Below are 25,498 nucleotides of genomic sequence, written 5' to 3' on the forward strand. Positions count from 1 at the left end.
CTCCTCCCTTGTCTCTGCATCCCCTCCTTTCCCTATTAGCAACTGGTCGAATCTACCCTTTGGAACTCAGGGAAGGTCATGGAGGCGGGAGTCTGCATCCCCTACAAACAAGAAACGGGGGACAGGGAAAGGCCTCTGTGCCAGGAGCCCCACAGGGTCCTGCTCGGTTTCACTGGGCCCCCATCCTCATGGTAACAGCCACACCTATTCTTGGGCATCTGCCTCATCCTCAAACGTGGGGAATCTGGCTTTTAATGAGTGACATACAATCTGTACATTTTAAAATATTTTATTAAAAACAAGGAAAACCAAACAAAAGGCTCAACCCAAGAACTCTGGGTTCTGGGGGTCTGGGAGCAGCTTAGGTCTGCGGGAAGGGTGGAACCTGGAATACAGACAGTGTGGGGGGCCTCTGACCCCTGGCAGGAAGAGCAAGAGCCGGGGAAGCTGACAGGCAGCGCAGCCTTCCCCAGGGCTCAGCCCTTTTCTGTGGCATGGGCTCATCCACTTGGGGAAGACAGGTGGGAGTCCTCAATCCCCATAAAAAGGCAGGGTGGGCGGTTCTGCACGGGTCTCAGACCTCTTGGCAAAGCCACCAACCAGTTAGGACGGAGGAGAGGGTGGCCCGGGGCTCGATCGGGCCTATCAGCACCCTCCCCGAAGGCGGGGTTCAGCTCCCCCTCGGGAGGTGGGCTCAGACAGGGAGATGCGCCCCCAAGTACTGCTGCAGCCCCTCTCGGGAGAAAGGGCCCAGATGGGGTGGGACCTGGAGGCAGCCCTAGGCAAGATCCTGGTGGGCAGGGCAGGGTCCAGACTCCCATCCGGAGCTCAGTGGCCCCGGGGCAGCGCCCGGATGGGCCGAGGAGGGGGATTGTCCAGGACCGGTTCGGGCCGGGGGCGCACGCCACCTCGGCGCTTCTGCTTGCGCAGCAGGTAGCTCGAGTACTGCACCTCGGGCATGGCCAGCTTGAGGCAGGCCTCGGTGGCCGGGCCGGCACGGCCGCCGGGCAGGTCGTAGCCCATGATGTCCACCTTGCGGCTGGGCTGCCAGGGCTGCAGCTGCTTGGTGCGAATCTGCGCCGCAGGCCGCAGCACAGGTTCGTCACCAAAGCAGCGCCGCAGCAGGCGCTCTCGGGCCTCGCGCAACTCGCGCGCCTCGCGCTCCACGCAGGCGCGGCCGGCGAGCGCCACGCGGCGCCAGAAGGTGGCGTTGAAGTGGTCGTAGAGGCCGGCGTCGAGCGCGTTCCAGGCGCGCGCGGCCCGCGCGAGAGCCGCGGGGATGGCGGCGAGGCGCGAGCTGGCGGCGCGCGCGTTGAGCCTGGCGTAGAGCACGTCGTCCAGGTCCCAGGCCAGCAGGCGCCGCAACAGCACGAGCGACTCGTCGAAGTACTCGGCGATCATGACGAGCGAGAAGACCTCCTCCACCTGGCGGATGAGGCCCGCCAGGTAGGCGGCGTCGTCGCGCGGGCTGCGCTCGTTGTCGCCGCCCAGGTCGTAGGCCAGCGTGTTGTGCGCGAACATGGCGAAGTGCTCGCCCGCGCGGTAGTAGGCCTCGGGCGCGCTCAGGAAGGCCTCGAGCGACGCGTTGGGCACGCGCCGGAAGGCGGGGCAGTACTGGTTGTAGTAGCTGAAGAGCGACTCGAACATGGCGGCCGGCTCGCGCAGGATGGTGACGTAGACGGTGCCCGGGGGCATGAGGCGCTGCAGCTCCGCGCGGTCGAAGCGCAGGTGGCTGGCCAGCACGTGCGGCGGCCGCGTGGCCGGGTGCACGAAGTGCGCCGAGAAGTTGCGCGGGTAGCAGAACTGGTGCTCGCAGCTCGGGTGCGGCAGGGCCACGGTCAGATTGTGGCGCTCGGCGAAGCGGAACAGGATGTTCTGCACTGTCGTGCCCGCAGTCTTGTGCGTCTTCAGAAAGGCTACGGTCATGTGCTTGGGGCGCGGCGGAGAGTCCTGCAGAGGCGGGCAGCTCAGAGGGAACAGCTTGGGGTACCTGCAGGGTCCAGGGGGTGTGCGGGGAGGAGGGCGTGAGAAGGGTGCGGCTTGACCCTGCCTGTCCCCAAGTGTGGTGGGGATGGGCCAGGGCCCATCCTGGGCTTTACCCACGGAACAGTAGAGGCGTATGGTAGGCAGCCTCTAAGATGACCCCCAGTGATCCCTGCTGACCTCCTTGCATTCACTCACGCTCTTGTGTATTTCCCTTCTCTTGAATATGAGTGGGACTTATTGATGCCTCTTAGGGATTGGAACAGGGCAGAAATAGTGGGATGTCACTTGTGAGATTACATTATAAAAAGATTATGTTTTCTGTCTTGGTATCTTTCACTCTCTCTAGGGCAGCTCATGCAGGGGACGAGGAGGTGCCAGGTGGGAACAGTCCCCAGGGAACCAGGCCCTCAGACCATCAGCCTGCTTGAAGAGCTGAAGGCTCCCCCACCAACCACTTGAATGGGCTTATAAGTGGAGCCCTTCCAATCAAGGCTTCAGATGAGACTGCATCCCCAGCAGCCAACTTGATTGCAACTCCGTGAAAGACCTTGAGCCAGAGGTATGCAGCTAGGGCACACCTGGGTTCCTGACCCATAGGAGTGAGATAATAAATGTTTGATGTTTTCAGCTGCTAAGTTTTGAGGTAACTTCGTTACACATAAAAGATAATACAAGGACAAAGGCCCTTGGAGATCCTTGAGGAATTCCACTTCACAGATGTACAAACTGAGGAACAGAAGGAGAAAAATCAGTTCTATAAGTCTGGCAACTCAGATTAAGTCACCAAATCCTCTTGCTCTCTGTCTTCTTTCCACTGGCTCCTCACATTGTAGGTGAGTGGCATGGGCTTTGAAGCAATCTGTTGTTATGTGATTCTATTAAGTCCTCTGGAACCTCATTCATTTATTCAACTAGTATTTTTTTTAAGCATCTACTATGTGCCAGGCACCGTTCTAGGCTCAGAAATATGATAGTATAAAAAACATAATCCTAGCCTTCATGAAGCTTTCATTTCTGTTTCCTCATTCCTGAAACAAGGGCCTTCAGGATTACAGGTGACCTGTGAGTTCCCTTCAGACTTTGAGTCACTCTCCTGTTTCTTTTCTGCCATCCTAAGCGTCATGTAACAAGGACAACTCTAAGCAGCTTTGAGAATACCATTGAGACTTCCCTATCAGTGGCTGGTTTGGGTTCAGGATAACGTCTACATGGATGCTCCTGAAGACCAGCAAGTCATCTGGCAAGAGGGACGGGGCCCATTCACACTGTTCTCATGGGCAGACCATGTAGCAAATGGGGAAATTGAGGCCCTAAGGGGGTGCAGGGATTCACTGGGTTCACACAGTGAGCCAGGAGCAGGGTCAGGGTTGCTACTCGTCATCACATGGTATCCTGTTATCAGGGTGACTGGCTGGGTCACACATGCATCATTCCCATTTTATAGATGAGCAAATGGGCTCAGAGAAGTGAGGAGGCTTGGCCAGCACAACAGTAGTGAGAAGTGGTTTGCAGTTCTCTGGGAATGTGTGGCTGAAGCACATTGTCTCCATCTTGGCAGCTGCATCGTAGGGCCACAGTGCTACCCCCTCCCCTTACTGCGAAACTGAGCTTTAGCCTATGCACAAGGGGTGCGTCCAAGCCCGATAAGTTCCCTGCCAGCCTTTACACTTGCCTTCATCCCATGTGCGAACTGCAAGAGTGCCTTTTGCTGATGCAGATAGTTAATGGCCAGGAGACCCACCCCCTCGGGGCAGGGAGGAACCCCGTCCTTCCCATCCACGCAGATGTGCTTCTCCCTAACAGATTCTGTTTTTAGCTCTGGCCCCTTTAAATCCCCCTGTACCCATTTTGGTGCCACGGCGAATGCCTCTGGATCGACCGTCCAATCGTTCCTTCCTTCCTGCCTGTATGTAAGTTACCCACAATAAACTTCATAGTTGCAGTTTATGAAGTCGCCCACTTCATTTTTTGGTCTTAAAGTTCCTTCTCACTTCGGAGAATATTATTCAGCATCTCTGCCTTCCGACAGGGAGGCACTCAGAAGGAGATGCCGAGGGAAGGCTCGAGCTGGAATAGAATCCCACATTACTCACTCAACCCTTTCAATGAAGTCCCTGCCCAGGGAGGTTGTGTGAATCTAAAGAGAATGTATGGAAAGCGCTTTCAGAACAGAGGGAAGGAGCAAAGCCCATCAGAAGATGGACTCTTCTGGCAGCTTTAAGGAACGAGAACGAGAGCTCCCGTCCGCTAACGCTAACCAGGCAGCTGACTTCTAGAGGAACCCCAACTCCCAGGCCCCGCCCCCTCACCGAGGCCCCGCCCCCTTACCAGCTGAGCTGCGCCCCCTGGTGGATGAGGAGGCTTAAGGTGCTGCATCCTAGCACCAGCAGCAGGATTTTCCTGCGGCTCATCTTGGTGGCCTGCTGCAGGCGCTGGAGGATGGGTGGCATGATGGGGTACCCACCCCTGGACCAGCCAGGGCCTCACTATCCAGGACTCCCTTCGCCGGCACTCATGGGGGCTCCTGGGGCTCTGGTAGCAGGGCCAGTGTTCCTGTGAGGCCTGGCAGGAGAAGGAGGCAAACAGGTTTGTAGCAGGCAGAGGAGATGGGCTCCGAGCCCCAACAGGACTGCTGCAAAGGAGAGCTGCAAAGGGTGGGGTGAGCAGAGAGGCCAGGGAAGATCAGATTCCTACCTCCTGTTACCATGACCCTATCTCCACACTGCTCCAGATAACTTAGTCTTGGGTGGAATTACACGCTCTGGGGTCTGGCCAGCCCTTCAGGCTGTAGCCACTCCCTTCCTTGAGCCCTGTCTCTGCTTTTCCGCCTGCCCCTAATTGTCTTTGTCTCATGGCCATTTGTGTCTGTCTCCCCAGTAGACGTGCCTTAGCACCAGCACTTGGCTCGGGGCACAGAAGTCTCAATTCGGGGTTTCCTCTCCTCTAGGACTCCTTGCCTCACTGCTTCAGCCAACGGTTGGTCTTGACTCCCCAGACAGTGAGCTCCTCAGAAACACTGACCAGGTCTTCACCTTCTTGAGTCTCTGACATGAGGAAGAGGCTTTCTCTACGTATTATACTACCACACACTTAATCCCATTTAATCCTCGCCGCAAGCCTAACATAGGCATTCCCATTTCACAGACAAGGAAACTGAGGCTCTAAGAGATGATGTCACTTGTCCGTGGTCATGCAGCTGGTATTAGCAGGATCTGGATTCCGATCTGTTCCTTCTGCCTCCAAAGTCCATGCCCTCAGACAGTATGTGTGGTGCTCCTACAGAGAACTGATTTCCCCATCCCTGCCCTGGACTCTGGCAATTCTGCATGCTTCTGAGCCCCGAGGGCCCAAGACCAATAAATCCACGAGGGAAAGAAAGGAGGACTTGAAATCCTGGAACCCTATCTGGATTCCATCCCCAGACACCTGAAACCCTGGCCACCTCATCAGACGATTGCAGTGAGAGGTGCCTGGCCAAGGGAGGGGGGAGGGGAATACAGAGCTTGCCCTGCTGAGACTCTCCAGGAGAGGTGGGCCTCTATCCCAGCTGAGCGGCAGCAGTGAGAGGCAGGAGAAGGGCCTGGTTTCTGGCCAGTCACCCGTCCCCACGTGAATGTCTTGGCTCCAGGGGAAAGTCAGCTTCAGTAGCAATGCCTGCCCCCCAGTTAGGGTGGGCTCTCTGTCTCAGCAGCCTCAGTCTCCAGGTTCAGGCTTGGCTTCATCCTCACACGCACCCCTCTCCAAAGGGGAGGGGGAGCCCGGAACCGCATGGGCATGGGCATGTGCATGTGTGTGGAACTAGGACACCTCAGTCCCAGGAGGGTTGAGGTAATGTTAAAACTCTTTTGACCATGACCTTCCCCTAGGCCCCTGCACTTGGCTTCCAATCCTTCTCCTTTAGCCCCCCCTTCCCCCAATTAATCCTGGATTACATTTAAACCTGTTTGGGTGGAGAGGTGTACTGGTTACGCCTTTCCCTTCTCTCCAGTTCCCATCACCTGGTTTCCTCCACCCCTGCAGGTAGCCTTAATCCTCCCGGAGCCAAGGGGTACGAAAGGTCCAGCCACAGAGGGCAACCAAGCTAAAGTCCCTCTGTCTTCAAGGATGGCTGGGGCAGAGGAGGGCTGGCCCTGCCCACGCGAGGCTGCCGGCAGGAGGGAGTCGGAGCCGAGGCCCTCTCAGGATGCACACCTTCTTTCCCTGTCACCCACCCTGCCTAGAGGACTTGGGGACCAGGCAGGAGTTTTCCAAAGGGGCCAAGTGGAGGGCCAGCCTATTCCCATCTTTGCTCAACTCACTGAAACCACCCTGTGTTTCAGTGGACTCGGGGTCAGCCAAGGAGAGGTCAAGCCTGGAGAGAGCTGCAGTGGGGCTTTCCCTGGGAGACGCTTCAACCAGGCCATATAGAGAAGGGTGATGGGGTGCTTGGTAGCCCCCTCCATCCCACTCCCCTCCATGGCTTAGCCCTGGGCAGCCAGCCAGACCCCAGTCTGAGGCCCACTGGGTACAGGGTATCATCACCACAAGAAGTCCCTGGACACCAGCCCTCCAAGGTGGGCACCAGCTTCTGCGTGTTCCCGGTCAATGACTGGATGCTCACGGCCTTCAGATGCAGCCCGGTCCGTTCCTGAGCGGCCTTGGCTGTTCAAAAGTTCTTTCTGGGACAGCTGGGATCAGCCTGCCGCTGGTGGCGCCCTCCTCTCCTTGTCCCCTTCCACCTTCCACTCTCATGGTTGCTAGTGCTGCCCTGCTTACAGCACACGAACCGTTTTTTCTCCATGACAGACCTTCAGGTATTTCAAAGCAGTAACCCTGTCTCCCCTGGGTGGGCACTCGGCCAGGCTGAACATTCCAGGTCCCGAGAGAGGGTGCTGCTCGGACACTGGAGGAGGCCTCCCCTCCCTTGCCTTGGCAAGTTCACTCCGCGATGCCTATTCTGGAGATGGAGTCAGGTCACTGGCACCCAGGAAGGGGGCCACCTGGGGCTGGGCTTCTCTTTGTAACCTCCGGGGCGGTGTGGGGTGGGCGGCAGTCTGCCGGGGCCAGAATTTAGAGCAACAGCCCTGGCTCGTGCCCCTCACGTGTTTCAGGCTACTCCCTGGCGTCCCCTGTGCCTTCTCCGTGGAGACAGAGTTTCCCTCACTCGTCCGAGACTAGTCAGGGTGCCCAGCCTCATCAGAAAAAATCAGTGCTCATTTTAGTCAGAACAATCAACCTCAGGCTGCTGCCTGGTTTTGCAAATTGCTTTCCTTTCTCCAGGGAACCAAAGAAGAATTGGTTTAGCTAGCCAAAGCTTTGAAAAGCGGCCTGGATGCCCACCCACTCCCACATAAGCCCTTTGCTCTCTCCCTGTAAGCTCTAGGGCTGATATCGGTGCCTTTGGAGGAGCGGGAGGGGGGGGCACCCTGGCCTGGACCACCCACATCTGACCGTCGGATGACCTGGAGACTCTATCCTTACCTGAGGATGGCACAGCCCACTGTGTAGGGCAACTGCCCAGTGCACTAAAGAGGAGAGGGCCAAGGGCTGAGCGGGCTGCAAATTAGTGGCCCAGGAGATCAAATATTTTTCAACCTTCCCCTTTTCCTTCCTTTCTTCCCCCCACCCCCCCCCGCCCCCGCCCGGCCTGCGCCAGGTCAGCCCCCACCCCCAGTCCCCTCTCCCTGTCATCCACCCCCACGTCATCCCTGCCGCCTCTGAATTCCCTTCATCCTCCTCTCTCCATCACTACTGCCCACCCTCCCAGCCCACATTCCCTCAATTGCATCCCAGCCTCCCCCAGGGATCGGTCACTGGGATCTGGTCCCCAGAAGGGATAGGCCAGATTCGCTCTCTCAGCCCCGTCCTCTCCTGCTTTGCAGGGGGCCAAGAGCCCGCCTCCTCATGCTCTTCGGGGACTGGCCCCCACGACACCCTCCCGCCCAGCCGGCATCCCCCATCCTGGTCCGGTCCACCCCCGCGCCTCCAGCCCCAGGCCGTCCCGCTGCAGTACTCACGCTGAGCGAGCTCTGCTTTGACCCGGGTTGAGGGTGGTCGCCGCTACCTCCCAACCCTGGCTGCGAAATCCGCTGAGGGTCCGAGGGCGCTGGGGGCCCTGCGAGCAGAGTGCTGGTCGCTCGCCTCTCCGCGCCTGGATGGGATCAGGTGGCAGCGTCGGCTCAGCTCCGCTGCTCTTGGCTCTGCCAGCCTCCCGCCCCCCATCGCACACCGGAGGCGGAGGCGGGGCGGGGGCGGGGGCCGGCGAGCAGGGGAGGGGGAGGGGAAGAGGAGTGGGGAGGAGAAGAGGAGTGGGAAGGGGAGGGGGCAGCCCTGACTCGCAGGCTCCCCGAGAACACTCTCCCAGTGGCGTCTTCGCATGCGGGCATCTTCCCTGGGCAGCCTTGCAGAGTCTGGACACCAAGGTGGCCAGCTGCTTGCCCTCACTTTACAGAAGGGGAAACTGAGGCCTGGACGGTATCTGGATACTCCGGCTTTGCTGGGCATTCCTGGGCCCCACTGGTCACCCTTGGGCGGGGTAGGCCCTGGGAGAGTTAGAGACACAGGTACATGTACAAGTACCTACATGGTTTCCCCCCACCCCCTTCTCCTCTTTCCACCTCCAGCAGAGACATACCCTCCAGCCGCGGTCTGGTCCCTCTGTCCTCACACCCCTAGGGACCCTTTCCTTTCCAGCCCCTGCCGCTGACCCACTCCTACTCTGCACCGGGAGTCCAGATCCACTCACTCTTGGCCAGAACTGTAGTGGGCCTGGGACCCCTGCCTAGGCACTTGTGTGCTGGGAATCAGAGAACCCAAGTTCAACCCGGGATGAACTTAAGTTCCAGAGTCAAGAGGCAACTTCCTGGACCTGGATGCTTCCAGCTCTACAATAGGGAGCTGTTCTCAGGCTGCAGAGATGATACATGTGAAGGCTCTGTGTGAACTCTGTGTGAGGATCCTGAATTTTCTACTGCCTTCTTTGTCCTTAGCTCCAGCCACCTGGGAGCCGAGTAGCAGCAGCTCCCAAGGTCGTACCAGACACCAAGAGCCCCAGCCCCACATTTAGTTATGTGGTTCTCATGAACCCCTGCTTTCTCCTGCCTTCTTGGCCTGGTGTGGCAAGGCTCCTGGAGCTGGGGTAGCCACCCAAAGCTGGGACCTTGCCTGGTATGGGAAGGAAGGGACTGGATTCCATTCTAGACCCACACAGATAGGTATCATGTGAGGGTCCTTGTTAAGGAGAAGGGAATGGGGACTCTCAGAGGCAAGAGAACTGCTTGGGGTCCCAGTTTGGCCCCTTGGGGACATCAGTGTCTCTCTGCCCCTCAGTCTTCCCTTCCTCACAACTGGAGGAGGGTCATATCCTGCCTGGGTCCCAGGGCTGTTGGGAGAAAATGAGGCCCCACTTGGCCTGTCCTTTTCTGGCCCTGGCTACATTGCACCCTCACCCATCGGCCCTTAGTTTATCCTGCCTCAGAGACCCCCAACCTCTTCCCTAGCACATACACATGCTTTGGGGCCTTTGGCCTCACATGACCTGCAGTGGCTCTCCAGTTACAGGGAGCAGAAAGATACTTCCTTTGGGTCAGGAATGGTGCTGCCTTAGTGGGCTGACACGCTGGAGGGGAGGGCACTGCTGTTCTTTCTTCTGTCCTTTCTGGGTTTGGCTTCTCCTCTGGGAGTGTCAGGAGACTGGGATGGTGGTAGTGATGAAAAGGGGAAGGGTCCAGGTTTGGGTGGGAGCAAAGAGAATTTCCTAGCCTGGGTTAGGATGTGAGCAACCTTCCTGGTCCAGTCCTTTTCTTTGTCTCTGCTAAATCTCACCTCCCCTGGACCTGACATCCCATTCTTTTTTCCCTGCTCCCAGCTACTCCTCTGTTGGGGGTGGTTGCTGAAATAGAGCATGCTAGAGAGAAGATATGAAAGATGTGGGTGTCAGGGGGAAAGGAGACCATTCTGAGGTTCCCAGCTCTCTCACCCAACACACACACACACACTCACACAAGACGGGAGCCTGGGTGTCAGTGAGAGAGCAGAGCTAGAATGGGAGAGGGACCTCACAGCTAGTGGCAGAGGGGGGAAGGTTAACTGAATTGACTGGTCAGGACAGGGAGAAGTAGAAGGTGGGCAAGCAGGGGGCACCCGCCCATCCCTCCCTCAGGGGCACAGGCCGCTGGTGGGGTAGGGGAGCAGCAGACAGGGTCAGCTGCAGTGGTAGGCTGGTGGGGATGAGGGAAGAAAGGGTCCTGAGTTTATTTTCTTTCTTTATTTTTGTTGGCTGTGCCGGGAGACCTGTGGGGTCTTAGTTCCCTGACCAGGGATGGAACACCGGCCCCGCAGTGGAAGCACTGAGTCCTATCCACTGGACAGCCAGGGAATCCCCTGAGTTATTTTCAAGACTAAAAAAGACCCAAATCCTGAGGCCAGAAAGACTGTTACATTTGCTTTTTTTTTTTTTTTTTTTTTTTTTCAGTAATCATTTATTGAACGCCTCCTTAACGCCAGGTACTGCGAGCCGGTAAAAACTCCTGTCTTGGGGTTGGAAGTGCGGAGAAAGGGCAAGAAAGAATTCAAAACAAATGGTGGAGGTTTCGACGTGTTATGGGCACTCCAGGGCAGGAAAGGCGGGAGACAGCTTAGAGGAGATGACATTTGAGCCGGCCAGGAAGGTGGAAAAAGGGGCTTTAGTGTGGCCCTTCCCCCAGGTCGGCAGCTGGAGCTCAGCCGGGAGGGCCCACTTCGCTCCCGGCTCCGATCCCCTTTCAGCCCATTCATCCATGCCTGGGCCGGGGGTGGGCGGGCAGACAATCAGACACTGTTTTATCACAGGCATCGGCTGCAACCTCCCGCTTGGCGCCCACAGCGCGCGGCCGCCGGGGGAACGAGTCCCCCCGGAACGTAAGCGTCCGGGCCTCTCACGCCCAACCAGGGAGTCGGGCCGGAAGGCGGGAGGTCAGTGCTGCGGCCGGTGAGACGCAGAAAGCACGCCCTCCGGGCAGGTCCATCTTTCCCCGCAGTCCCGCCCCGGCTCCGGCCCCCAGTGTTCCCGGTGCCGTGGCCGGCCACCGCCCTCCCCTCCCGGCTTTTGACCCGCAGAGACCGTGACCTGCGCACTACAACTCCCAGAAGGCTTCGCGACCAGGCCTCTTAGGACCATTGGAGAACGGCAGGGGGTGGGCCCTAATCGGAAAGGCCTAACAACCCTCGAGCGCTGCCGGAAGTTCCGGGAAGTGGGCTGGGAGGCTGGCCCGAGCTTCCGGGTTGGTCGCGCGCCTTCCTGCGGCTAAGATGGCGGCCGAGCATCCCGAACCCCCTAAAGGAGAGTTGCAGCTGCCGCCGCCGCCGCCCCCTGGGCACTATGGTGCCTGGGCTGCCCAGGAGCTTCAGGCCAAATTAGCAGAGATCGGAGCTCCGATCCAGGGTGAGGAGCACGGGAGGTCAAGAGCGGGAAAGTGCAGGCCTGCGGGGAAGCGGAGCTGGTTACCCCGGAGACTCGGGGGCGGGGGTGGAGGCTGGCCGCGGGGGCCTGACTTGGGCCTGCTCCGCCTGACCTACCCCATTGATCCTGTGCTTTGCCCAGCAGGGAGTCGGGAGGAGCTGGTGGAGCGGCTGCAGACCTACACCCGCCAGGTAAGTGTTGGTGGCGGGACATCAGGGTAGGCCGAGCTTTTCGAGGAGGCATTAATGATCCCTCACAACTCGGTCTTCGTTCTTAACGTATCTCGGTACAGCAAGTGGGGTCTTGCTCTTTTTGCCTCTTCTTGCCTGTTCAGATATATCGGTCCTCCTGAGAGCCCAGTCCGAGCTCTGGCAGACAGGCGCTGGGTAAATTTTGTTTAACAGAGCGAATGTTGTTCAGTGGAAGAGCTCCTTTTGGGCTGACTCAGAGTCCTTCTCTTTCTCAGACTGGCATCGTCCTGAATCGGCCCGTTCTGAGAGGTGAAGATGGGGACAAAGCTGCTCCCCCTCCTATGTCTGCGCAGGTAAGGAGGTTGTCCTGCTTGATAAGATCCGTTTCTACTCACAGTACCCATCCTCTCACATGGAATGTACGGGAGGGATGCAACAAGCCGATTGGGCAGGGAGGTACTGTGATGACAGAATTGGGAACTCTTCACTTCTCCCTTGGTCCTGATCCTTGCCTCTTTTCTCAGTGTCAGCTCCTCCAAATTCTACATGTCATTTAAGATTCAGCTTAAATATCCGGAAGCCTGATTTACTCCTCCCCCAGTGGAACGTAATCACCCTCTTCTCCGCCCTCCGAGCACACAGTTGCCATGTTATTCAGTGAGAAACTAGGGCTTACTTCCTGATTTGATTTCATACTCTCTATATTTAGTGAGTCCTCGGGGGCACACTGGCTCCAGCTCCTCTCAACTTCCATGTCTTTTCTGATCCAGGATTTGACTCTCTTTCTTTAGAGCAGTGGCTCTGGCTTGGGGTCCAGGGACTTCTATGTGTGGGATGAGAAGTTCTTAGATGGCCTTTTGAGGTGTCCCTGAATCTCCTGAAATTGTATGCAAAGTCTGTGTTCATGATATTTTTCTGGAGAGCGAGTTGATAGCTTCCATTAGTTGGTGCCCCAGAGTTAACACTGCTATAGAGTATTCTTGATATCCTTGATATTGCTGTAGAGCGTTCTCTTCCTGAGTGCAAGAATTATGCGTCATTTGACTTCACATCCCAGCACCTGGCTTATAGCAGTTCCCCAGAAAATGTCTGCAGTTAGATAAATGCTGCCTAGTTAACGGTCTTATTTTCCCCACAGCTCTCTGGGATTCCCATGCCACCCCCGCCCATGGGACTCCCTCCTCTGCAACCTCCTCCACCACCCCCACCACCCCCACCCGGCCTTGGCCTTGGCTTTCCTATGGCAGTTGGACCCCGCCCACCAAACCTGGGGCCCCCTCCTCCTCTCCGGGTGGGCGAGCCTGTGGCGCTGTCAGAGGAAGAGCGGCTAAAGCTGGCGCAGCAACAGGCGGCGTTGCTGATGCAGCAGGAGGAGCGTGCCAAGCAGGTAGGGCAGGTGGCAGCCTGAGCCTGGGTTCCATCAGGGTCCCAGAAGGGGAGTGGAGCCTCAGAGAGAGCCGGATCCTGGGGCCAAGGCTTCTGGGAAGGTCTGAACCAAAGACTTGGGCCCTAGCCTGGAAGAGGATGCCAGGAAGCAGAGTTGTGGCAGACTGGCCTGTGGGGTATTGGTGCTGGTATGAGCTTGTTTTCTTTTTTAAGCAGGGAGATCATTCACTGAAGGAACATGAACTTTTGGAGCAGCAGAAGCGGGTAATGCCTCCCTCATCCTAACCTTTGACCTCAGGGTCCAATCCGTTGTCTGTCACTTCTAGTGCTTAGTGTCTAAAATGAGAAGTACCATTCAAGTTTTCCATGGAGGGAATTCCCTGGCGGTCCAGTGGTTAGGACTCTGCGCTTCCACTGCTGGGGGCCTGGGTTCGATCCCTGGTGAGGGAACTAAGATCCTGCAAGCCGCATGGTATGGCCACAAAAAAAAAAAAAAAAAAAGTTTTCCATGGAGGTTACCTCATCCTCATCTAAGTTCCAGTATCTCCCAAATAATTCTCTCTTTCATGTAGCCCAAGGGTTGGTAAACTGTGGAGTACAGCCTATTTTTGTGTGGCCTGTGATGTAAGAATGGTTTTTGTACTTTTGAAGGATCGTTAAAAACAACAACAACAAAAAACAAACGGAGAATACACAACAGAGTCTGTACAGGCAGTCTGAAAAGGCTAAAATATTTACTGACTGGTCCATTACAGGAAAGGTTTCCTGACCCCTACTAGTCTTACATGATACCATTTTAGGTACATTGGAGAGAACTCTGGGCTAATTTAGTCATTTGTATCAGATTTAGTTTAAACGTGATGGTTCTGAGTTAGGGAATGATACGTAAGACATTCAGCCACAGAGGTGCATTATATCAGTTGTTACCCCAGAGGTTACTCAGGAGTATGAGAAAATAAGCATTAACAGCAACAAATACGGAAATATTTACAGAGTACTGTCTTTGCCCAGATTGTGCTAGGTCTTGAGGGGTAGGTACAAGAAAAGAATTCACTGTTCCTTAGAAATAACTTAATCTCTTGGGGAAGAAAAATCTTGTTAAAAAACAGAAGGCAGTGTTTATTAAACATGAAATTCTCTGTTAGGAACCAGAAGTTTCCCAGGGTTTTTACTGGTGTTATTTCCAGGGGTTTTCTTTTGTGGTGAGAGGGCTCCTTCACTTGGATCAACAGCCTGGCAGTGTGGGTGTGGCGAGGATGTCAGAGCACGGGTGGTACCTGATTAATCAGTTCTCCTTGGGCCAGTGACCTGGCTGAAAGGCTGCGTTTGCCAGGGGCTGCCTGCCCAGTGGGTTTCCAAAGCGGTGTCTCCAGCTCCTACTTCCCTCTCGTAGGCAGCTGTGTTACTGGAGCAGGAACGGCAGCAGGAGATTGCCAAGATGGGCACGCCAGTCCCTCGGCCCCCGCAAGACATGGGCCAAATTGGTGTTCGCACTCCTCTGGGTCCTCGAGGTAAGGCCGTGGAAATGGAAGGGAAGGGCAAGGAAGATGATGACAATTTTTAACTTAAGTATATATCACGTAAAGAAGTGCACATGTTGTAAGCGTACAGTTCAGTGAATTTTCACAAACCGAATACATCCATACAACTAGCACTTGGACCAAGAACCAAAACTACCAGCACCCTAGAAGCCCTGCACCCTTCTAGCCACCCCCTCTCCCAAGGGTAACCATTACCCTGACTTGGAAGCAAGGAAGGTGATTTTTATTTTTTAATTTTGTTTTCAAATCATTCTTTTAAAAAAAATTTAGTTACTTATTTTATTTTTGGCTGCATTGGGCCTTCATTGCCGTGCAAGGGCTTTTCTCTAGTTGCGGCGAGCGGGGGCTACTCTTCTTTGCGGTGCACAGGCTTCTCATTGCGTTGGCTTCTCTTTGTTTTGGAGCATGGGCTCTAGGCATGTGGGCTCAGTAGTTGTGGCACGTGGGCTCAGTAGTTGTGGTTCGCGGGCTCTAGAGCACAGGCTCAGTAGTTGTGGCACACAGGCTTCCTTGCTCCGTGGCATGTGGGATCTTCCTGGACCAGGGCTCGAACCCATGTCCCCTGCATTGGCAGGCAGATTCCCGACCACTGAGCTGCCAGGGAAACGCCAAGGAAGGTAATTTTTTAAATGTGTGATTTGTCTTTTCTGACTTGAGATTTTGTTTTTTCTCCCCGTGGCATGTGGGATCTTCCTGGACCAGGGCTCGAACCCATGTCCCCTGCATTGGCAGGCAGATTCCCGACCACTGAGCTGCCAGGGAAACGCCAAGGAAGGTAATTTTTTAAATGTGTGATTTGTCTTTTCTGACTTGAGATTTTGTTTTTTCTCCTCTCAGTGGCTGCTCCAGTGGGTCCCACTCCCACTGTCCTGCCTATGGGGGCCCCTGTTCCTCGGCCTCGTGGTCCCCCACCACCTCCTGGAGATGAGAACAGAGAGGTGAGATTGCTGATTTCCTCCTAGGGACAGGAGAGTGTGTTTTAGAAGGGGACTGTTTCTGGATTTTTTGAGAAGGATTCCGGATAAGATGGGAGAACTTCTGGGGGTGGGGTTGGGTGGGGGGAGCCATATTTACTTAAAACATACTTAGGTAGGGCAGGAAGTAGGGTCTGGGAGACGTTTCTGGGGTAGGGTTCTGGGCTTCACTTTGAGGGATGCTGAGGGATGGTTGAATTCAGTTGGTGTTGTCCCCTGTTTGCTGTTCCCAACACCTGGCCAGCAGGCTTTCGAGTACAAGAGGTAGGAGTCGGAGGAAAAAGGGCACTGTGGTCACCCCCTCTGCCTCGGTTGTCTCTGGCAGATGGATGACCCCTCTGTGGGCCCCAAGATCCCCCAGGCTTTGGAAAAGATCCTGCAGCTAAAGGAGAGCCGCCAGGAGGAGATGAACTCTCAGCAGGGTGAGTGTGTCACCGTGTCCCAAGGGCTGCAGGGACAGAACCTGCAGAGCTGAAGCCAAGTTTGCTTCCCGCCTCCCTTGCCCGAGGAGGATTTGAGAGAGAAACTGGCTCTTGGTAAAGAGGGGTTACCATGAAGAGACTGATGGCCTCCTTCCTTCCTTACAGAGGAAGAGGAAATGGAGACAGATACTCGCTCGTCCCTGGGCCACTCGGCGTCAGAGACTGAGGAGGACACAGTGTCCGTATCTAAAAAAGAGGTATGGATGGAGCTGGATCTGGAAGGGATGTCGGAGAGAGGGTTTGGGCACTAAAATAACTCCGAAGTGTTCAATAAGCAGTAGCTGCTGCCTCGTGCCGGTTCTTTGTCCAAAGCATCTCGCAGGTATTTTTTATTCAGTTGCTTAAATCCTTTGAGCTCTGAGTGTGATACATGCCTCCATTTTAGAGCCGAAATCACTGAGGTTCTGAGAGATGCAGTAATGTACTCAGAGGCACACAGCTTGAGAGGGGTAGAACTTTGTGGTCTGACTTCAAGGCCTCTTTTCTCAGTCACTTGGGGAAATTGGGTGAGATTAAGGCGTTGGGAGGCAAGCATGGTGCTTGGATTCCCTGACCCAGTTGGTTTTCCACGTTTTGGCAGAAAAACCGGAAGCGTCGGAACCGAAAGAAGAAAAAAAAGCCCCAGCGGGTGCGGGGGGCATCATCTGAGAGCTCTGGGGACCGAGACAAAGAGTCAAGCCGCTCCCGTGGCTCTGACTCCCCAGCGGCGGATGTGGAAATTGAGTACGTGACCGAAGAGCCTGAAATCTATGAGCCCAACTTCATCTTCTTCAAGAGGATTTTTGAGGCTTTCAAGGTACAAGGAGGAGCGCGCTCGGAAGGGGCAGAGCTGAGCAGAGTAGGGGCAGGGATGGGGCAGGACGGGGTGGGGAGGGCATCTCTTCAGTGCCAGGTGCAGGAACCGGGGAGGGGCCCAGGGCCGGGGTTTCCATGCTGTCTGCCTCCTCAGCTCACTGATGACGTGAAGAAGGAGAAGGAGAAGGAGCCGGAGAAACTTGACAAACTGGAGAACTCTGCGGCCCCCAAGAAGAAGGGCTTTGAGGAGGAGCACAAGGACAGCGATGATGACAGCAGTGATGACGAACAGGTGAGGCCCACGCTCTCCTGCTGGGGAAACAGGGACTCTGGGGACGGGTAGCTGAGATGCATCCAGCGAGGGACCGTGGTGAACTCTTGCAGGGGAGAAGTCCTTTGGTGGCTTTAGTTTCAGGGTAAGCTGGGCGGTCTGATTCACACCTAAGAATCCTGCTCACAAGAGATGATTGTTCTGGGACCTCCCTGGTGGTCCAGTGGTTAGGACTCCACACTTCCACTGCAGGGGGCACGGGTTCGATCCCAGGTTGGAGAACTAAGATCCCGCGAGCCGTGCAGCGAGGCCGAAAAAAAAAAGAAAAAATGTCCTGTTCTAGGAAAAGAAGCCAGAAGCCCCCAAGCTGTCCAAGAAGAAGCTGCGCCGAATGAATCGCTTCACTGTGGCTGAACTCAAGCAGGTGAGAGCTGAGACGCTCCATCAGGCCCTGGAGCCCAGCTGGGAGAGCACACGAGGAGCTCCCGGAACCTCACAGGGGGTTTGCTATCGGGGTGGGGAAGGAGGGCTTTGAAGGAGGCCCGGGACGGGCCCTTTGAGGAAGAGCAAGCAAGCAAGCTTTAGATCTGAGAAGTTCAGGCTTTCCAGAGGGATGCTGCTGTGTTTTCCAGCTTGTGGCTCGGCCCGACGTGGTGGAGATGCATGACGTGACCGCGCAGGACCCCAAGCTCTTGGTTCACCTCAAGGCCACTCGGAATTCTGTGCCCGTGCCTCGCCACTGGTGTTTTAAGCGCAAGTACCTGCAGGGCAAACGAGGCATTGAGAAGCCCCCCTTCGAGCTACCCGACTTCATCAAACGCACAGGCATCCAGGAGATGCGGGAGGCCCTGCAGGAGAAGGTGAGGGCCTGGCTGGGGTTCAGATCTGCCCTGGGGGATCCACGTCCTTAGCAGCAACCGGCTTCAAAATTGCAGCCGGCTCCCAAAACCCACCTACACATTAATTGTCTGATTATTTATTCTTCAGTTTAGAAGTCAGCACTGCATGTCACACGTGGCGGGGAGGGCAGGAGGGGAAGGACATCTCACGAAAGGCAGACCTCACCTGTATGCTCAGAGCTTGCTCTCTTGCCCCCGCTGAGACTTCCGGTTCTGTGCGGTTCGGTTTGCCCCTTTGTCTCCTTGTCCCCCTGCCTGCACTGTGCCAGCTCTCTGATTTGCACACGGTGACTCCTCCCTCTGCAGGTTGCTGTGTCTGTAGTTCTCTGCCCCCTGTGTGAACCTGATGCACTTGTGGCTAGAAATGTATGGTGGTTGTGTAACTTCTTGAATTTAAAATTTTTAATTAAATACTCTCATTAGGTAGTAGTTGCGTGTAGTGCAGAAATTCAGGAGGTACCAAAGCGCATGGTGAAAACTGCCTCCCAGTTAGATTCTAGTCGCCTAGCTCTCTGCAGAGCTCCGATGAGCTCAGCCTCTTGATCAGATGGCTTAAAAAGTATTTGACCTAGGGCTTCCCTGGTGGCGCAGTGGTTGAGAGTCCGCCTGCCGATGCAGGGGACACGGGTTCATGCCCCGGTCCGGGAAGATCCCACGTGCCGCGGAGCGGCTGGGCCCGTGAGCCGTGGCCGCTGAGCCTGCGCGTCCGGAGCCTGTGCTCCGCAAAGGGAGAGGCCACGACAGTGAGAGGCCCGCGTACGGCAAAAAAAAAAAAAAAAAAAAAAAATGACCTAGATAGCTGAGGCTGATTTCATATGTTACATCTATTTTGTTCAGTGTGGATCATGTAATTTTGAGGGGCTTGAGCAGGAAGGATTTTGGTGACTTTCGGAATGAGCCAAGAGGTTTCCCTCTGTCTCTTTTGGGAGTGGGGATTTAGACCTACCAAGAGTTGAACTTGGTGAATACCTTTTATGGTGTGTCTTCTGCCATGCTCCACAGGAAGAACAGAAAACCATGAAGTCAAAAATGCGCGAGAAGGTTCGGCCCAAGATGGGGAAGATCGACATTGACTACCAGAAACTGCATGACGCCTTCTTCAAGTGGCAGACCAAGCCAAAGCTGACCATCCACGGGGACCTGTACTACGAGGTCCTGGAGGGGGTGGGGAGGCAAGGCTGGGCCTTTGGTCATGGCTGTGTAACTCTGGGTCAAAAGGGGTTTGGAAGCTGGAAGTGGGTATGCCCCCCCCGCCCCATCCTTAGAGTTTGGAATGAGGTGGTTTTCTGAGAGATGCAGACTATGTCTTTGAGGTGATCATTGTTTATTGTGGGTGGTTTAGGAACAGAGGGGCCAAGGGCAGATGCTTTTACGAAACGTTTAGGATTGAGGGTAGGAGAAAAGTATTTTTTTTCTGATGCTTGAAATAATCACCATGATACCATGCAATTTTTGAAGTGGAAGGACCTTGGAGATCATCTTCTCGAACGTCCTCATTTAGCAGATGAGAAAGCCTGTCCTTAGATTTGGCCACGTTCTCATAGTGGGTTAGTGACTGCACTGGGAGTCTTCCCTTTCTCCCTCCTTCCTGGCCTTTATTCCTTTCCCTACTCCAGCCAGGGAAAGAAGTGATGAGAATCAGAGTGGGAACTGGGCAGCCCTCAGTGGGACTTTGTGTCTGATGTGGACTGGGACATCTCGTCTTTGTTCTCATGTCCTCTTGCAATTGACCTCCCAGCATGTGTCTGGTGTCCACAATACAGCATGCTTGGCTTTTTCCTCAGGGGAAGGAGTTTGAGACACGACTGAAGGAGAAGAAGCCAGGAGATCTGTCTGATGAGCTGAGGATTTCCTTGGGGATGCCAGTAGGACCAGTGAGTGCCAGTTATCTGACTGGGAAAGCAGAGAAGGGGTTGGGAATTGGGGCAGGAGAAGAGACAAAGGGATAGGGTTGGGCAGACGGTATCCTGTCCTCTTTTTCCTGCAGAATGCCCACAAGGTCCCTCCCCCGTGGCTGATTGCCATGCAGCGATATGGACCACCCCCGTCGTACCCCAACCTGAAAATCCCTGGGCTGAACTCGCCTATCCCTGAGGTGAGCACTGTCCTTTCTTTCATTCTTAGCTGGCTCTACTTTTTAACTGGAGTATGATTTTCTTTTCCCTTTTCTCATTCTACCATGTGTCCTTTTTTTTTTTTTTTTTTAAAAGGAGTAATGGTTTTTGTTTTAAACAAAACCTGAGATGCTTGTCATAAAGCGGTCAATCAGAATTGACAGGTACAAAGATGAAAACACATCACCCACATTTCACCACTCAGAAATAACCAAATTTAATATCTGGCGAATGTGTTTCCAGATAATCTCTCTGATATTATCAGAGAGATAGACAGATATAATTTTATCTCAGGAATGGCATTGAACTTATTTTTATTTTTAAAAATTTTTTAAGGAAAGATTTATTAAAGTGAAAAAGGAGTAATTGTTAAACTTTAGATAAAAATTTCGGTCCCTTAATAGATTCTAAAAGCTTACCAAAGTTAGGAAAAATCAGTAAGAAGTTGGAGTCATGTTTTGTTTTGTTTTTTTTGTTTTTGCGGTACGCGGGCCTCTCACTGTTGTGGCCTCTCCCTTTGCGGAGCACAGGCTCTGGACGCACAGGCTCAGTGGCCATGGCTCACGGGCCCAGCTGCTCCGCGGCATGTGGGATCTTCCCAGACCGGGGCACGAACCCGTGTCCCCTGCATCGGCAGGCGGACTCTCAACCACTGCGCCACCAGGGAAGCCCTGGAGTCATGTTTTTTAAAGTGTATGTTTCAGTTTCAGATAGCATGGACTCTGCCACAAAGGCTAAAATTATTAGCTTGCTTTCTGCTCCCATCTCCCCATCCTGTTACCTCCAGACTTTTGTTGTTTACTTTTGCTTTGTAATGCTTTATAAGATTTAATTCTTCTCTGAAATCATAATCTCCAGAGTTCCCCGGTGTTAGTTCTGTACTTTGGAGCATGACTTTTCTTTAGGGCTTCAGTGTTTCTTTTGGAGCACAGGAGTGGAACTGACTTGCTTTTCCTGTCTTTCAGAGCTGTTCCTTTGGGTACCATGCTGGTGGCTGGGGCAAACCCCCAGTCGATGAGACCGGGAAACCCCTCTATGGGGATGTGTTTGGAACCAATGCTGCTGAATTTCAGGTATGGGCCATGGCTGGCAAGCTTGGTCTTAGTTAAGGTCATGAAGTTCAGAGATAGTTGGTTTATGGCTTCATTAGCAGAGAGCTGTGTGTTCTGAAGTTTCAGAGCTGTGAGTTCTAAAGTTTCAAAGTCTGAAAAAGGGGCATATGTTTTCCTGAGATGTAATGCAAGCTCCCCACTAGCATATGAGCTCTCTGTGGGTAGGGATTATTGTCTGTTTGTTTACTCTCATATCCCTCTGTTTACAACTGCTTGACACATAATAGGTATATAGTAAACATTTGTTGAATGAATGAGTGATGTCTTTCAGACCAAGACTGAGGAAGAAGAGATTGATCGGACCCCTTGGGGGGAGCTGGAGCCATCTGATGAAGAGTCTTCAGAAGAAGAGGAAGAGGAAGAAAGTGATGAAGATAAGCCAGATGAGACGGGCTTCATTACCCCTGCAGACAGGTGGGGGAAGCAGAGAGTCTGCCTCTCTGAAGTAGTATGTCTGTCTTTGGGGGCCTTGTCTTTACTCCAGAGCTTGTTCCTCTCTTCACAGTGGCCTCATCACTCCTGGAGGGTTCTCGTCAGTGCCAGCTGGAATGGAGACCCCTGAGCTCATTGAACTGAGGAAGAAGAAGATTGAGGAGGCGATGGATGGGTGAGGGAACCAGGGAGGGCTGAGAGGGGAGGATTTTCAGCCTCTAGGTGGACTGGCTGACTTTTGTCTCCCCCCCCACCCCGCCTTTTTCTTTTTAAACAATTATTGAACACTAGCTCTGTGCCAGGCACTGCTCTAGGCACTGCGACGTCTGCAGTGAAAAAGTCAGGAGAGGTAAACAAGTGATCAGAGAACAAGATAATTTCAGATGTGGATAAGACGTGTAGCAAAGGAAACAGTAATAGGATGTAGAGGGATTTGGGTGGTGGGGAGGCCTATGGGAAGGCTTACGGAGGAAGAGGTATTTGGGCTGAGAGCTGGGGCAGAAAGAACTGTAAGAGCAAGTGAAAGAACACTGGAAATGATAATAGACAATTCTTATTATTTAAATCTCTCTAAAAAATAATTGACCATTTAAACAAAAATAATAACCATGTAGTAGCCTTCCTTTTTGAAAGATACAAGATTCTAGGTTGACTGTTTTTTTCTTTCATTACTTTAAAGATGTTGATCCAGTGTCTTCTTTCTTGCATCATTTCTGACAGGAAATCTGTCATCGTCCTTCCTTTGTTCCTCTGTGCATTTGTGCCATTTTTCTCTGGCTGCTTTTAAGATTTTCTTTTTATCACTGTTTTGAACAGATTATGACATGCAGTGTAGTGCAGCATGTTAGTGTAGTTTTCTTCGTATTTCTTTCTTTTTCTAAAATGGTTTGGTGGATTTTTTTTTTCTTCTTTTTCTGGCCATGCTGTATGGCATTCAGGATCTTAGTTTCCCAACCTGGTGAAAGCCAGGAGTGAAAGCAGTGAAAGTGGCAAGTCCTAACCACTGGACTGCCAGGGAAGTCCCACCTTTGTGTTTCTTTACTTGGGGTTTGTTAAGCATCTGGAATCTGTGCCTTTATAGTTTTTATTAATTTTGGAAAAATTCTGGCCATTATTTCTCCAAATATCTTTTCCTGTTCCCTTCTCTTTCTCCTCTCCTTTGGGAACTCCAATTATACATCTATTAGATTTCTTGAAGTTGACCTACAGCTCACCGATGCTCTGTTCATTTAAAAAATTTCTCATTTCTCTTTTTATTTCATTTTAGAAGTTTTCTATTCCTATGTCTTCAAGTTTGCTAATATTTTTTCCACTATTTCTAATCTGACATTAATCCCATCCAGTGTAGTTTTCATCTCTAGCAGTGCGATTTGGGTCTTTTTATATCTCCTGTGTCTCTTATTTGACTTCTGAACATACGGAATCCAATTATAATAACATTTTAATGTACTTGCCTGCTAATGCTAACATCTGTGCCAGTTCTGGGTTGATTTAAGTGGATTGATTGTTTTCCTCATTGAAGATTGTATTTTCATGCTTCTTTGCATGTCTGGTAATTTTTGATTGGATGCCAGACTTTGTGAAATGTACTTTGTCAGGTCCAGAATACTTTTATAGTCCTATAAATCTTCTTTATTTTGTTCAAGGTTACAGTTAAGGTACGTGGAAACAGTTTGATTCTTTCAGGTCTTACTTTTCAGGTTCGTTAGGCAGGAATGAAGCAGTGCTCAGTCCTCTTCACTATTGAGGCACAAGACCCTATACTCTATCCAATATCCTGTTAATCAGGAGGTTTTTCAGTCGCTGGTGGGACTAGGCACTATTCCCAGTCCTGTGTGAAGAGCAGGCATGTATGATACCACTAATGCTTTCGGATGGTTCTTTCCCTGGCCTTGGTAGTCTCCTCCCACACAGTACTCACCTGAGAACTTGAGGGGATTCTCTGTAGGTCTCTTGAGCTCTCGAGTCTCCGTGCTGCTCTCTCTTCTCCAGTTCTCTATCCTGTGATCTCTAGTCGCCTTAGTCTCCCTGCACTTTCAGCTTCACCCCACCCCTTCAACTCCTAGAGTCCTCTGGGCTTACAGGAGTTCCCCTGTTTATTCTGTAGCCTGGAAACTCTCAGTGCAGTAGGATGGACAATTGAAGGAATCACCTCATTTGTTTCCTGTCTCTCAGGAATCACTGTCCTTCGTTGCTTCGTGTCCAGTGACTTGAAAACCACTGTTTCATATATTTTGCCCCTTTTTTGATTGTTTCAGGTGGGAGGGTAAATCTGGTCCCTATTACTCCTTATCCAGAAGCAGAAGTCTCAAGTTTTGAGGAAGAAAAAGAAAGAAGGGTATTGGGGCTAGACTGTAGTGAGCAGGGATTAAGTACGGGACCAGATGATGAACCCTATAGGTCATGGTAAAGAGTTTGGGTTTATTCAAACAATGATCAGAAGCCTCAGAGGGTTTTGAGCAAAGGAGTGACAGGATGTGAATTTGGTTTTTCCTTCTGGCTGCTTTGTGAGAATAGATTTTTACCTCTTCCAGGGGGAGGGGTGGGGATGAAGTCATGGTGTGGGTTGGTATTGGTAGATTTGCTGTTGTATTTCGAGCAGCATTCTTGAAATAGGTGGCACTTCTTCCTCCCATGGGTCTCCGTGACTTGCAGAGGCAGCTTGGGCAGAATTTTTCCCCTGGGTATCTTGGAACCTCGCTGGGGAGCTCGGTGGGGATGCTGCCCTTCCTCGTTTTGCTGTCCCTCCTGGAGACCCTTTTATCCTTTCCTTTTTGGGCTTGACCCCCTCGTCCTTTGCAGAAGTGAGACGCCTCAGCTGTTCACCGTGTTGCCAGAGAAGAGAACGGCCACTGTTGGGGGGGCCATGATGGGATCAACCCACATCTATGACATGTCCACGGTGAGCACTTGGAGGATACCGCTTTTGGGGGCTGGGAAGGGGGCCGGGAGCTAGGGCTTCTGAGCTTCCCTTTGGAGATGACAAGGCTCTGATTCCTTTTCCAGGTTATGAGCCGGAAGGGCCCGGCCCCCGAGCTGCAAGGTGTGGAAGTGGCCCTGGCACCCGAAGAGTTGGAGCTGGATCCCATGGCCATGACCCAGAAGTATGAGGAGCATGTGCGGGAGCAGCAGGCACAAGTGGAGAAAGAAGACTTCAGTGACATGGTGGCTGAGCATGCTGCCAAGCAGAAGGTAGGCGCTCACACAGGAGCCTGCCTTTGTGAGAGCCAGGGACCAGGGCCGCCTTTCTCAGTGGGCTGGTGTCCTCTAGTGGTGAGAGGGAGGGAGGACGCAGTGCCTGCTGCCCTGAGCTTCCTTGGGGTTGGGAACCTTAGGAATCCTCCAGTGGGCTGCCCTCTTTAAGGATGATGAAACAGGCACAGGGAGGGGAGGGAACTCATCCAAGTCTGAGAATTCCAGTTTCAGTACTTTTTCCACAGACGTATGTGGCTCTGTCAGGCTGCCCACCCTTTGTTTTGGGGATTAGCCAGTTGTTTAACCTGCTGTAACCTGTTTCTTTCTCTCCTACAGCAAAAGAAACGGAAAGCTCAGCCCCAGGACAGCCGTGGGGGCAGCAAGAAATACAAGGAGTTCAAATTTTAGGTCCCCTCACACACCTGGCCTTCCTTTCGGCCCTTTGCCTGGACACCTGGGCTTCTTCACATATGGGTCCCCAAGAGCCAGCTCTCCTGCTTTTCCCAGGGGCTTGTTATTTCATGTTCTTCTTTTAGACCTATTTTGTAAATAAAGCTGTTTCCCAAGGAAAGAGATGAATATGTAACACTCCTGATCCTCCTTCGTCCTGTTTTAGTCCCCTCCTGCAAAAGAACGGAAACAGCCATTTTCTACAACCTGAAGTTGCTCCAGTGGCTGGGGGCAGGCACTTGGATCAGATGT

General features: G+C 53.2%; 2 protein-coding genes across 3 annotated transcripts; one reads left to right on the forward strand and one right to left on the reverse strand.

The window, feature by feature from the left end:
• Positions 1-273: 273 nt before the first annotated feature.
• On the reverse strand, positions 274-8,181 carry GAL3ST3 (galactose-3-O-sulfotransferase 3). The gene is made up of 3 exons (XM_024133106.1): positions 7,983-8,181; positions 4,315-4,548; positions 274-1,990 (listed from the first exon to the last, which is right to left on the reverse strand). Exons 2-3 carry the CDS (start codon positions 4,434-4,436, stop codon positions 829-831), a joined length of 1,284 nt encoding a protein of 427 aa, XP_023988874.1. The 5' UTR covers positions 4,437-4,548; positions 7,983-8,181; the 3' UTR covers positions 274-828.
• Positions 8,182-11,218: 3,037 nt separating this feature from the next.
• On the forward strand, positions 11,219-25,367 carry SF3B2 (splicing factor 3b subunit 2). Of its 2 annotated transcripts, none has more exons than XM_007128221.4 (22): positions 11,219-11,386; positions 11,546-11,595; positions 11,871-11,948; positions 12,734-12,982; positions 13,195-13,245; positions 14,375-14,492; positions 15,360-15,460; positions 15,822-15,918; positions 16,084-16,175; positions 16,559-16,774; positions 16,928-17,065; positions 17,388-17,468; positions 17,677-17,904; positions 18,946-19,095; positions 19,728-19,817; positions 19,931-20,038; positions 21,023-21,130; positions 21,441-21,583; positions 21,675-21,776; positions 24,404-24,503; positions 24,608-24,793; positions 25,133-25,367. In XM_007128221.4, the coding sequence occupies exons 1-22, from the start codon at positions 11,254-11,256 to the stop codon at positions 25,202-25,204; spliced, it is 2,691 nt and encodes an 896-aa protein (XP_007128283.1). In that variant the 5' UTR covers positions 11,219-11,253; the 3' UTR covers positions 25,205-25,367. The 2 variants fall into 2 exon arrangements, with proteins under 2 accessions (XP_007128283.1, XP_007128284.1); XM_007128222.4 differs by having other exon boundaries at positions 11,549-11,595.
• Positions 25,368-25,498: the final 131 nt, after the last annotated feature.

The sequence above is a fragment of the Physeter macrocephalus genome, unplaced genomic scaffold (assembly GCF_002837175.3).
Source record: "Physeter macrocephalus isolate SW-GA unplaced genomic scaffold, ASM283717v5 random_87, whole genome shotgun sequence".
NCBI classification, from domain to species: Eukaryota; Metazoa; Chordata; class Mammalia; order Artiodactyla; family Physeteridae; genus Physeter; species Physeter macrocephalus.